At 32.6% G+C, this 13,645-nt stretch overlaps 1 protein-coding gene across 2 annotated transcripts in view; it reads left to right on the top strand.

The window, feature by feature from the left end:
• The window catches only part of Dmd (dystrophin), a 1,759,261-nt gene that overhangs the window by 940,712 nt on the left and 804,904 nt on the right, over nt 1–13,645 (top strand). For both annotated transcript variants that reach the window (XM_041642825.1, XM_041642826.1), the window contains one exon: nt 2,306–2,455. In XM_041642825.1, the coding sequence (XP_041498759.1) occupies nt 2,306–2,455 (150 nt within the window). The remainder of the gene's footprint in view (nt 1–2,305; nt 2,456–13,645) is intronic.

Here is a 13,645-nt window from a genome sequence, read left to right as displayed (position 1 = left end):
CCTAAATGTCCTCTTTTATTTTTTTTATTTTTTTTTTGAGACAGAGTTTCTCTGTGTAACAGTCATAGCTGCCTAGAACTACCTCTGTAATCCTTGCTGGCTCGAACTCACAGAAATCTGCCTGCCTCTGCCTCACAAGCACTGGGATTAAAGGCGTATACTACCTCTACTTGTCTCCTAAATTTCTTTAAGGGAATTTTTCTTTTCTTCTTTAACAGCCTCTATCATCTTCATAAAGTTATTATAGGGTCATTTTCTTCTGTTTCACCTATTTTGGCATGTTCATGTCTTTCTTTTGCAGAACCATTAGGTTCTGGTGTTATCATTTTGTTCTTTATGTTGTTGGATGTGTTCTTGCCCTGGCATCAACCTATTTCTTCCCCTAACTGCTGTAGGCTGCCACCTAGGGTCTGCTCTTTGTCTAGTTGGTGAAGGAGGTGTCTGTGTTTTCAGGTTCACTGATGCTGCTAGTGGATGGTTGGGTTGTGATGCTGAGTGGAACTTGTAGAGAGGCAAATGGGAGGTGTGGAGCAGCCTGCCTGTGGGAGTCTTGCCTCCTGACCAGCTAGTGGGACTGCAGTGGATGGGGGAGAGAGACAAGGCATGCCCCAGAACCTAGGGCAGAAAGATGGGGCTTTTCAGCTGGGAGTCTAGTCACTTACCTCTTTGTCCAATTGGTTCAGATGCTGCCTCTGCCTCTGGGTGCTGCTGATGCTGTGGTTGACAGTTAAGTTTGTGGGGTGGGAAGAGGCTTATAGATTACAGGGTTCAATGGGGGTGGCGAGTGGAATAACCTGACCACAAGAACCTTACCTGCCAACTGGCTAGTGGGGCTGTGATGGGCAGAGGAAGGGTAAGGGGTATGACCCAGAGCCTAGATCATAGCGATAGGGCTGTTCAGCTATGAGACCAGTCACTCAATTCTTAACCCAGTCGGTGCAGGCAGTGTCTATCCATATGAAGCTTTGTAACTGATTGTTCTTCCTATAATTGTAGATGGTTAGAAAATAAAATGGAAATAGAATTGTTTGTCAATGATTCAGTTAGTTTAATTAAGAAAATTATAGCTCAACTTGACTATTTCTGTGAAACAAAAATTAAAAATTACATCCTAACATGACACAGAGTACAAATGAAAACTTTCATAATTCAATAAACAAATACTAAATATATACTATCTATCAGATATCATACTTTGTATTTCATCACTGAAAATTTGTGAGCCCTTTTTAGACCAATGTACCCTTGGAAAAATCAAGTTTAGTATATTCTTGGAAAGTCATCTTTCCTTAATGTGTTAAGTGTAATATGTAGTATTATAACTGATATTTCATTTTGTGGGTATATTTGCCAGCATTTATTTATGAATAAATGTGTATTGATTTTTCTGTTCTTCTTGAACAACCAAGATAATATTGTCCAAAAGAACATTCTATAAAGATAGATAAGGTCTTCAGTATCTGTTTCTCTAACCATTAGCTATATGTGCCTTCTGAAAAGTGGCGTGTCGGAACAACTAAGGAAGTTTTACAAATAATTGAATCCCAATAGCTACTCTATTAGATGCTACAGTTCTAACTAAAATGTAGTTATGAATATTGTAATGCTTTTTTTAGATCTTGGGGGAACAGGAGTAACAATATGATGGTAAATGGAATATCATAAATTAAAATTTCAGGGTGAAATTTTCTTTTTGAATTAGTATTCTGTTACTTATTAGTCTTGTGTCCTTGCAACTTATTTTTAAACCTCGTGTCTCAACTTTCTTCTATACAAAATGACAATAATAACTGCTTCAGGTAATAATTATTATTATTTGCCTTTCACGTTATTGTTATTTCTATATGCAGAGGTGAACTGAGTTAATATATGTAAAGAGATTAGTACAATGTCTGACACTGTAGATATGATAACTTGGTTTTCTATTCGTGGGCATGCTGTTGTATTCTATGACATGCTAAAATACCATAGTGTACGATGGAATTAGTCACTTTGTTCTATTGTGATGAAGCATACACTTTTGCAATGACTGTTATTATATTCAGAGCTCTACATCTCATCTAACATCATTTGCTTTAAAGTACTCAAATGAGTAAAATAAGGCAGTCATATGTAGGGAGGTTTATTTGCTTTGATACAGATGTTTCAGCACATCATTTCTGTGCTCTGTGGAAGTATTTGGTATTTCAGGTGCCAGTGGACCTTAAGTCAAGTCGCTTGGCTTTGAAAGACTAATCAATAAAGATGACACAGGAGTAGTTGCACTGTAATTCATTTTAAATGTTGTTGTATTTGTCTGTTCCAGTTACTGGCAGAAGAGTTGCCCTTGCGCCAAGGAATTCTAAAGCAATTAAATGAAACGGGAAGAGCAGTACGTATAAGTGCTCCCATAAGACCAGAAGAGCAAGATAAACTTGAAAATAAGCTCAAGCAGACAAATCTCCAGTGGATCAAGGTTAGACATTAACCATCTTCTCTTTCGCATGTGTTAAATATTGCCAGTGTTTGTACTTGCTTTGCTTCTTGTGTGTTTTCTTGGAAGGAAGCAGCAGTTTGGGTTATTGGTTTGGTTTATAACCCGATTATCTGATTTAGCTCTGTAGCTTCCTAGAAACGGGAAGCAGCTTGTGATAGTGGTTGACTTTGCATTAGTGATTGAACGCCAACCATGCACTAATACTCTTTTAAAAATTATTCCAGAGGTAGAAACATTCATAAAGCAATTAATTTGAGTGACATGTTCAAGGTCAGGAAGTATAGTGATGAAGAATTATTGTTTTAGATGTAGAATATAGACATAATTGATAACCAATGAATGATAATATGTTAAAAAAGTTATTCTATTTCCAGTGACTTACTTGCAAGTCTTTGTCTTTCCACATAGGACACATTCTAAAATTGATGTAGAATATAAAATATTTTTAATTTACTACATAATTAAAAACATAATTAAAAAATAACTTGCATATAAAAATTTATATTGTAATCTAAATTCCTTTGACCCAGTCTCACTTGTCTTTTTATTTCAATTTTCCTTTGATATGGAACCAGTCTCATTTATTTACTCAGATGAAATATTACTCTACTGTACAACTATTACAACTCTGTCATGAGTCAAATGAATGTTCATGTGTGAATCTGCTTCCATATTGTTTTTTTATCAACCAGTACAACAGTAGCTCAGTGACAGCTCTTATATTCTTTTTGTTGTTTTTATATTGTTTATTGATACACAATTAACCTTGTCATAAAATATATAGTACAATAGTTTTGCTTTATTATTTAAAATCTTTCATAAAACGTTCACATCACCAAATTTGATAAGTAGGCATCTTATTATATAATTACTTGGCATTGATTACAATCATCATCATAATAATCATCCATTCCTAAAAATTTCCATCACTTCATATTAAAACTCTATAAACTATTATACAATTGCTCACTTTAGCCCTGGTAATCATTGCTTCTAATATTTATTTTTGATTTACGTAGGTCAGATATTTTGTATAAGTAAAAATGTACACTATGTATCTCCTTGTGCCTGAGAGGATCATCCATGCATTAGAAATTTATTTTGTAATGGTAAAACAATATTTAATATATATTCACGTTAATAAAAAATTGGCACTTGGTTGTATAACCTTTAAGTTTGCTATTCTTATTCAGTAGTACTTTCATATTTTGAGTTAATTTCACTCAACATAGACCTGTCTTGTCAACTTTCATATGTAGCCTGCTTATACATTGATTGGGATTCTGCTGAATTTGTAGATCAATTAATTATCTTTTCAATACTAGGTCACCATATCTACATTTATACATGCTATACCTCTGCTTTTGTCTGTGTTTCTTTGAATGTTTATCAATTTTTTAATGCTGTTTTGCCATCTTTATTCCAATGATCCAGAATATGATGTATTGGATTTAATGTAAAGTAGTTGATGTTTTGAATCTCTGATAAACGAAAATTATTGTAATTTTTCTCCTCTGGGTTAGTAGTCTAGAAAGATATAATTAATTTCTAAGTATCAAACATGAATCTGGTGATATTTCTAAATTTGCCTATTAATCCAAATAGTAGAATATGTTTCGAGAATATGATTCTGTCATATTCAATTAGAAATCAAATAAAGCTAGTTGCTCCCTTTATAATCCTTATAATTTTAAGTGGACTTTTCCTGACACAACCTGTGTCAGTAAAAATATCTTTTCCTGCATATTTATCATGAAATATGGTATGTGTTGTATAGTATGTTTGATCTCCTTAGTTTCTCCTCCTTCTAAGTCTATTCAGTACAAGAGTAAGAAAGGTAATGAACAATGGTCAATGGCACTCTTTTATACTTATAACTAATTATATCTTTTTTCTTTCTTCCTTTTTTCTGGAAAAAGGTGAATTATTACCATTGATATTTTAAAATGTGCAATCACTATGAGATCCCCTATTATTCATGATTCCTTTTATAAATGGCTGGATTCAATTTTTTTTTTATATTTTGCTGAGTTTTTGTGCATCTTTGTTCATGGCAGGGAATATTCCTTAACTTTTTTCCTACCATCCTCAAGTGCTGGTAGCAATGCAAGCATAGATTTACAAAACAAATTGAGAGGTTCTCTTTGTTTCTTTGTTCAGGATGTAATTGTTGAACTGTCTTCTTATTTCTTTCTCATATATTTTAGAAAATTGATTGTTCAGCTATCTAGGCATCAAAGTTTTATAGTAAGATTTAAGAAATTGATTTACTTTTTTGCAATAGATAGAGACATAGTTGATTTTTAATTGCTCTGTAAGCATTTACACTTTTCATCTTCCAAGGAATTTGACTGTAATTTTTTTCCCACACTTTGAACTATAAACACCCTGCATACAAAGGGCTATATTTTGGGACACTCATGAAATGCTACCAAGTTCAATTATTTTATTCAAGAATTCTACAAATTTTCTTTGTTTAGAATTGAGGTTAGCTTTGCTTGTCAAGAAGTACTAATCTTTAATGTTTTCCTTTAGTAACAAATGGAACACCTTTGATCATATTCTACTAATAAAATAACTTAGAAAGCAATTTCCACTTAAAATTTCCCTCTCCTCAATTTTAACCCACTTCTTGGCTATATTGCTCACCTTTTAGCTTGCCAGGGTGCTTTCTCCCTTTACCGAATGCAGTTTCTCTTTTATGTTATTTATCCTTTATGTGTTTTCTCCAGGTAGGTCTTTAACCATCAAAGATGTTTTCAGGCTTCTTCATTTTTTATAACCATTCTACTATGGTTTTACACGTATTTATTAACTTTTTTCTATTCACAGTATACAGGAAATTTTAATCTTTGAAATAGGGAAAAATATGTTCCAAGAAGATACTGGAGAACTGCAATTTTTGTGTAATACAAAATGGCTTCTTTCAAGAGTGCAAAATTACCTTTTGTAAATTGTTTGTTATTCATTAGCACCCATCTAAATTAAGTGGCATAAGTAAGTTGTACTAGGGGCTGGAGAGATGGCTCAGTGATTAAGAGCACTGTCTACTCTTCTAGAGGTCCTGAGTTCAATTCGCAGCAACCACATGGTGGCTCCAAACCATCTGTAATGAGATCTGGCGCCCTCCTCTGGCGTGTGGGTATACATGGAGGCAGGAAGTTGTATAAATAAATAAATAAATAAATAAATAAATAAATAAATAAATAAATAAATCTTTTTTAAAAAGTAAGTTGTACTAAACAGAACACTGTTATTTGAAAAAAATAATTGAATCTTAAAATTGTGTCAGGTTATTTATTTGATTCTAAGTTGATGATGCTGAAGTTCTTGTAACAGATCATTGCCATGACTGATAAAATATGTAGGATCTCAAAGAAGTACCACTTTGTAATATTGTAATAAAAATTGATATTTAAAACTCTATGATTCAAGCAAGAAGATATATTCAAAAATCATTTTAGATATCACATTTCCTCTCAGTTATGTGAATGATAAGATTGAAATATTTTACAGAAGATTAGAAACTTAATAAAAAATTAAAAGTTATTTGTTTGATTATGTCAAGATATCCATATTAAATCAGAGATTTTTGCACTAAACATGATATATTGGCCATTTAAATTTTGTAATTTTATAATAATGCAACGAAAATCACTACTATAGGACAAGTCCAAGGAGGAGAAATATTTCAAAATTTTATATAATATCCAAATACATTTTGATATAACAAAAGAAGCAGAAAATTATAAAAATAGGAAATCCTGCATATAAAAACTTTTCAGCTTTGTGGATTGTAAAACTTAAGGTTTTACTACTTCCACAACAAAATATAAACACAACTTTAGTATCAAAAAATGCAAACTAAAGAAATGACACTATTTGAAATAGATTTATACTGCTACAAAACAATATCTTTGACTCTACTAAAGATTAAATTTTCAGTGCTATGCCTTTGACAAAAATTATAAATTTAACATACAAGTCTTTTCAGTAGGTTTTCAGTAATGAGAACAGCTAACGATTCGTGGAGAAAAGAGGCACTTGTGAATCTTATGAAATCCTATGAATGAAATCTCAAGTTTGGGACCATAGAAGTATTTACAAGGAACTCTTCCCTCTGTTTTCTGTTTCCTCGTGTGAAAAGGGTAGAGTAAATAGTGCATTAAGAACTTATAGATTATTTTTTCCAGATTGACACATATGGCCATTACTTAGCACATTTTCCCCAGAAAGACCTAATGGAAAGTGGAAATTCCTGGAATTTCATTATGCTGTGTAGCTAACTTCGCAATTATTTGCACAGCTTTATATTTCAATACGGAAAAAAGCAGTGAGAGCCAGTGCATATGTTTCTATATTTGCACATGCCTATTTTCTGGTATGCCCATCTAAAGCAAAAACATAAATGGAAAATGAACTACATAAGCATAATTTACTAAATTACTAAATTTTTAATCTCACATGTGAAAAATGTTGAGAACACTTGCATTAGCCTTCATTAGGTGAAATCACCTAACACAAAACCTGTTTAATGACAACCTGTTGACTATATCTTGAACTTTTGAGCTTTATACTGCAAGTGAAAACCAAAATGCTTGTGTGAGTATTATTTTACTAGATTATAGTAAAAAGAATTAAAAGTTGAGAACAAGCTACTGTTAGTGTGATGAACTGATAGATGATTCAATAAATCTATTAGCTTGTTTTTTCTCTGATATATATATATATATATATATATATATATATATATATATATATTGATTTTATTGAGCTGTTCCTATTTCTCTGCCCCCCATTCCTCTCCCTTCCCTTTCAACCCTCTCTCATGGTCCCCAGGCTCCCAATGTACTCAGGAAATCTCATCGTTTTCTACTTCCCATGTAGATTAGATCCATGTGTGTCTCTCTTAGGGTTCTCATTGTTGTCTAAATTCTCTGGGATTGTGATCTGTAGGCTAGTTTTCTTTGTTTTATGTTTAAAAACACTTATGAGTGAGTACATATGACAATTGTCTTTCTGGGTCTGGGTTACCTCATTCAATAGGCTGTTCTCTAGATCCATCCATTTGTTTGCCAATTTCAATATGCCATTATTTTTTTTCTGCTGTGTAGCACTCCATTGTGTAAATGTACCACATTTTCCTTATCCATTCTCTAGTTGAGGGACATTTAAGTTGTTTTCAGGTTCTGACCGTGACAAACAATACTGCTATGAACATAGTTGAGCACATGCCCTTGTGGTACAGTTGAGCATATTTTGGGTATATACTGAAAACCTTCTTGAGAAAGGTTGTTTCCTAATTTTTTCTGAGAAATATTCATACTGATATCCAAAGGGGCTGTACCAGCTTGCACTGCCACCATTAATGCAGGAGTGTTCCCTTTACCCCACAGCCTCTCCAGCATAAGTTGTCATCAGTGTTTTTTGATCTTGGCCATTCTTACAGGTATATGATGGAATTTCAGAGTTGTTTTGATTTGCATTTCTCTGATGTCTAAGGATGTTGAGCATTTCCTTAAGTGTCTTTCAACCATTTTAGAATCCTCTGTTGAGAGTTCTCTGTTTTAGTCTGTATTACATTTTTTATTGGATTATTTGTATTTTGATGATCAATTTCTTGAGATCTTTGTATATTTTGGAGATGAGACGTCTGTCTGACGTGGGTTTAGTGAAGATCTTTTCCCTTTCTGTAGGCTGTTGTTTTGTCTTGTTGACCGTGTCCTTTGCTTTACAGAAGCTTTTCAGTTTCAGGAGATCCCATATATTAATTGTTTCTTTCATTGAATGTAAGAAAGAAAATTACAGACCAATCTCTCTCATCAACATTGATGCAAGAATACTAAATAAAATACTGGCAAATCAAGTCCAAGAACACATCAAAAACATCATCCACCATGATCAAGTCGGCTTCATCCCAGAGATGCAGGGATGGATTCAACATATAAAAATCTATCAACGTAATCCACCATATAAACAAACTGATAAATAAAAACCACATGATCATCTCCCATTAAATGCTGAAAAGGCATTTGACAAAGTATAACATCCCTTCATGATAAAGGATAATTTATCTTTTACGGTATAAAGGTAAGCATTGTTTCAAGGCAAATATAGACATTAGTTTAAATTATTAACACAGTCAAATAAGCATCAATTAGTAGTAAACTCATATTGTTTAATATACAAATTCACTTTTGATTTCTTTATCAAAATATCCTATTATTTTATACCATATTATGATTCTTTATTATGTTTAAATCAAATTCTATATTAATTTTCTTTAGATAAAAAAGTGAAACTATGGAAATTTGTAGGTTTCAGATCAGTCAGATAAAGAAGCTTCAAGAAGCTGTCACACATCTTCCTGATTCATATACCAGCTTCTGGAAAAATATGAAATAATATTAACTTTTATGAAATGCAGTCATATTTATTATTAATAGTAACATATAAAATAATGCATGTAAAATTGCCTAAATAAAAATACTCACGACAAAATAAAGTGATATAGTATGACTGAATCATTTTACAGACACACATAAGACATTGTCCTGAAAAATGAAATTCTGTTGAATAAATCTTCCTAGAAAATCTGATTTACTTTACCCAGAATATAAAATAGGCTTAAAATCATGTGTCCTCAAGCTTAGCCTGAAAGCACTTTTGTAATAAAGCTGAAATTACTTTCCAATAAAAATCATAAAATAAAAACCATGAAAGTAAATATATAGTTAAATTCTTAAACCAAAACATTTTCTAAAGTACACTAGTAACTGTATCTAAAATTCCAGAAAATATTAACCTCTAATCATATTATTTTTAAATATCCATCAAAGGAGGAACCATTTTAGCAATGTTCTTTTCTTTGTGTCAGTTTAATAAATTGTTGGTCCTTTTTCAGGTACATTTACCATGTACGTCAGTCATTAGTAGTCATTACTACAAATGGAGAAAATAAACTGTAGAAAAGTTACATATATCCAAGACTTGGCTGTTTCACTTCTTACTAAAATATCTCTAATGTCTAATTACTAAATAGATTGAAACTGAAAGTTGGAGAATAAAGTGGTAATTTAATGTTTATAATTTAGTTGTCCTTGATTTTAAATTCTATAAAAATATATGTGGTGTTGTGGTTTTATTGCTAGACTATAATCTCAGTTTGCCTGAACATTCCCACATTTGCCTGTTCTCCTATTATAATTTTATAGTCCCTCTTTTCTCTCTCATAATTATCCACTTTTATTTCTAAAATATCTATAGGTCATCCTCTTTATGAGAACAAACATCAGGCTCTTAGAGATGGGTTCATTACAGTGCTCAGTAATTATAATTTTAATTATAATTACTCCTAATGGTCTTAAAACTAGCAGCATTATCTACCTTGTAGACATTTCAATGATGTTCACAAGATTGTCCTGTCCAAGAAACTGGATCGTTATTGTTGCAAATAGTCACTCTGTCAACAAAGTAAATTTATAAGTATATATCGCTTTCTATTTTTCAACCTATTGGGATTTTGGACAATAAGAATATGTATTAGATAATTTATGACGAAAAAGTGAACAAGGTTGATGAGCAAGTAATTTTATTTTGTCATTAATGATTAATGGTACATTATGTATTCTGTTGATTATCAGCTGTGTGGTCTCATACCTTTCTTAGACATGCCTCATTTATTTCACTGCTAAATTCAAATATCAATAGATCCAGTCAGCTTCTAGAAGGAACTTCAGTACAGTAGTGTATGTGCAATGAGGAACAAAGTATCTGGCACAACTTAGTTGCACAAAATAGCTCATTTTAAATGTAGAGTAGTTAAAAATGTTAAAATTTAAAGACAAAACACATCATCCTTGGTGAATCAGCTTAATCAAATAGTAATAGCTATAAGTATTGAAGAAAAACCTGAGTTAGCAATGAAAGGGCTGATGAGAGGTGCATTCAAGGAACTAAAACAACAACACGGGCCTAATAGAAAGCACAGAGGGTTTTTTAGTCAAAGACTTCCCATCCCAATGATCTTGACTTAAAAAGAAAATCTCTCTTTTTAAAATTTATTTATTTATTTATTAAAGATTTCTGCCTCTTCTCTCCCACCGCCTCCCATTTCCCTCCCCCTCCCCCAATCAAGTCCCCTCTCTCATCAGCCCAAAGAGCAGTGAGGGTTCCCTGCCCTGTGGGAAGTCCAAGGACCAAAAAAAAAAAAAAAACAGAATGTTCATCTGGAACATGGAGATGATACTAACAGGGCTTTGCCGTCCCAGTGTGGGAAGGCACATGGAGAATTCCTAGTGTGTAGAAGGCAGCTGATATACCCTAGCTGTGGAGCAACTTTACTGTACCTTAACATTTACTGTTAATTGCCTGTGTTGTAGTCTTGACAGTGGGTCTCCTGAGAGCAGGCCTTGTGTGCCTTTTCCTCTGAAGCACTTCATGTGTTTGATACTACGCTGGGCGGGCATGAGGGTACGTGATAAATATCTGCAGGAATAATTTTTTTTTGAAGAAATCTCTCAAAAAAAAAAAAAAAGAAAATCTCACCAAGTAATATTACAGGTGAAAAGAGCTGGACAACGTTGAGCTTTTCTTTTCAGGTTTTTAATAAGCCCAAACAGACAATATTGTATATTTCACCAACATTTTTCAATTTTTAAATGTGAACCTATATTATTCGACTTTTTAACCTTGAATAGCTGTGCATATGATTCATTGGTCTAGCTCTTCCTCAGGAATCCAGACCTTGTACTCTTTCTCTTCCCTACAGTCTTGATGTTGACAGGATGATTTGTTGAAAGTTTCACTTGTGCCAGATACTGTTTATTAGGGAATATCAGCTGATATAATTTGTTCAAGAAAATGCTATTTTTTTAAATTAGAAAGACAAACATTTAGGACATATTATACAATACTGATATTTTTCTATGATTCATTTACATGTGAATTTTTTCCTTTCATCACTATGTAATGGTGAGAATGTGTATCCAACATGAAAATGTATTCTTTAAGTTTGCTATGGCACACTCTTTATTTAAAAGGTAAGATATTTTCCAATAAAAACAGATTTTATTATTCTTGGCAAACACTCTTTCCTGTTCACAATGAATTTAAATGAGAAAAAAGAGTATTATGATGATAAAAAGAAAATGAGGAGAAAAATTTCATAAATCTTGACCTTCAGTATAACATTTTTCAAGTCCTTTATTAGCAAAAATGTGTTTGCCCTATGGCAGTGATTTTGAGACAGTAGAAAAAAAACATACAATAGAAAAGGATTTTGCCAAAACACAATGATTTCTTTCCCTTTTGTTTCTGCAGGATTTTTTTCTTACTAGATTATATGACATCACCTCTAAAGCTAGAAGAGCTTCCTTTCTTCTTTATAATTTAATAATAATCTTGAATTCAATGGAGGCTTTCATATACTCACTACTTAAACTGAACCTTAATAAGGAAAGAAGATTAAAGACCATATTTAAAGATACAGATTATAAATTCTAACCTAGTTTCTGTTATTATATCACCTGGAAAGCTAATATGTAATGTGAAAATAAAATAACAGGGCTATGAAAGGTCAGAATCATACCAAAAACCAACATTTTAGTGAACTCTTTATACTTATACATCAAGATATGTGATTTTTATTTATGAACCAAAAAAGATTTTAATAGTAAATCCTGACTACTATATGCATGCTAGCTGACCCCTAGTACTTCAAACTGGAGAAAAGGGACACTGACCAGAGGATGTATTCTGTTTTTGTTATAGACCACCTGCCAGGACTTATAACAGATCTGTAATGGATTTCTTACCTTTTATTGTGTAGTAAATGGATTGATAGATTGTGCCTGTGGCCAATGAACCATGAAACCCCTGACTTGAAGGAAAGAGTTTATCACACTTTGATGTTATTTCTGTCTTGTGTCAGCTGAGAAGGATGAGCTAGATTATCTGTAAGTAAGTTGAATACCAAAAGCAGCGTTGGCCTCATTTATCCACCTTATATAATTCAGGGTAAGTCTTTTGCGTGGCTTATGAAGGGGCTAATCGGGCCTGATGGAGAAATTTTGGTTGACTGCATTTGAATATGTTTCCTGATGTTAGAACTAATTATCAGACTTCAGAGAGATTATTTCACTGTTTGTTGTTGGAGAAATTCAATATTTTTTGCTGTACAAGTTAAAGTATTTGAGTGGGATGAAGCCATTCCGATTTGTGAACGTTCTTAGTTAGCACTGGAAAGAGCTTAGTCCATCTTAGGCATGCTTGATCAAATGTAGAAGAAAAGAGGTAGGCCAGAAAATGGGCCAGAAACCAAAGTCACTACAAGGGTATTTCAAGAAATTTTGTTTTGATACTTGCAATATGTAGGAAATCTATTAATGACTGTATATTCCATACAGAAGAAAAATAAACTTCTTGTAAGACTTATATATCCTATTTCTGATGAGAGAACTACCAACATTTTGAATAAGAGAATATTGTTTGGACTTACTCAAATTTTATAAAAGAGTAAAATTTCTACAACTCAGTAAATGACTACCACAGAGATCATTTTTGCTATTTTTATCATTACAGGTCCTGTTTCAATATGGTAAGGTAGTTTAAATCACTTCCCTAGATGTTTATATTAACTATGTGTATTCTTCATCCTAAAATTTTTAAGAGGCTGATGAGAAAGGGAAAAAGATTTTCTGGTGTTAGATAGGTCCCCAATTTTTGGAAACTAAAAATAAACATCCCTAAAATAGATAAAATAATAGAAAACCACCTCCCAATTAAAATAGTTCACTTTGAGTGTATGACAATTATTTTAAATACTAAAATGTCAAGAGAAGATACATACTTCCATTAATATCTCTAATCATTCATACTGTAACTCAAATGTAACACAATTAAACAGTGACCTCTAGTTTGTGTAAAGTAGCAAAGTTTCTTCTTCCCATTTATTCTGGAAGATTGTGCCTTACCTTAGCCCATTTTCATAGAGGTGTTTAATATATTTGAGGCATATTTTGGCCCCTACTTGTTCTCTTTATGAAGAAGGACGCTTGAAAGAAATCCCGCACTAGCTCAGAATTGAGAAATAGATGGTTATTTATTTAGGGGTAGATTCACAAATCAGAATCCTCTCCTTGAACAGAGATCAGAAACCAAATGCCAGAG

This window comes from Microtus oregoni, unplaced genomic scaffold, assembly GCF_018167655.1.
Source record: "Microtus oregoni isolate MIOR12 unplaced genomic scaffold, Mior012 000079F_ref0000094, whole genome shotgun sequence".
NCBI classification, from domain to species: domain Eukaryota; kingdom Metazoa; phylum Chordata; class Mammalia; order Rodentia; family Cricetidae; genus Microtus; species Microtus oregoni.
The sequence above is the reverse complement of the archived record's forward strand: the minus strand, read 5'-3'. Positions and strand labels throughout refer to the sequence as shown.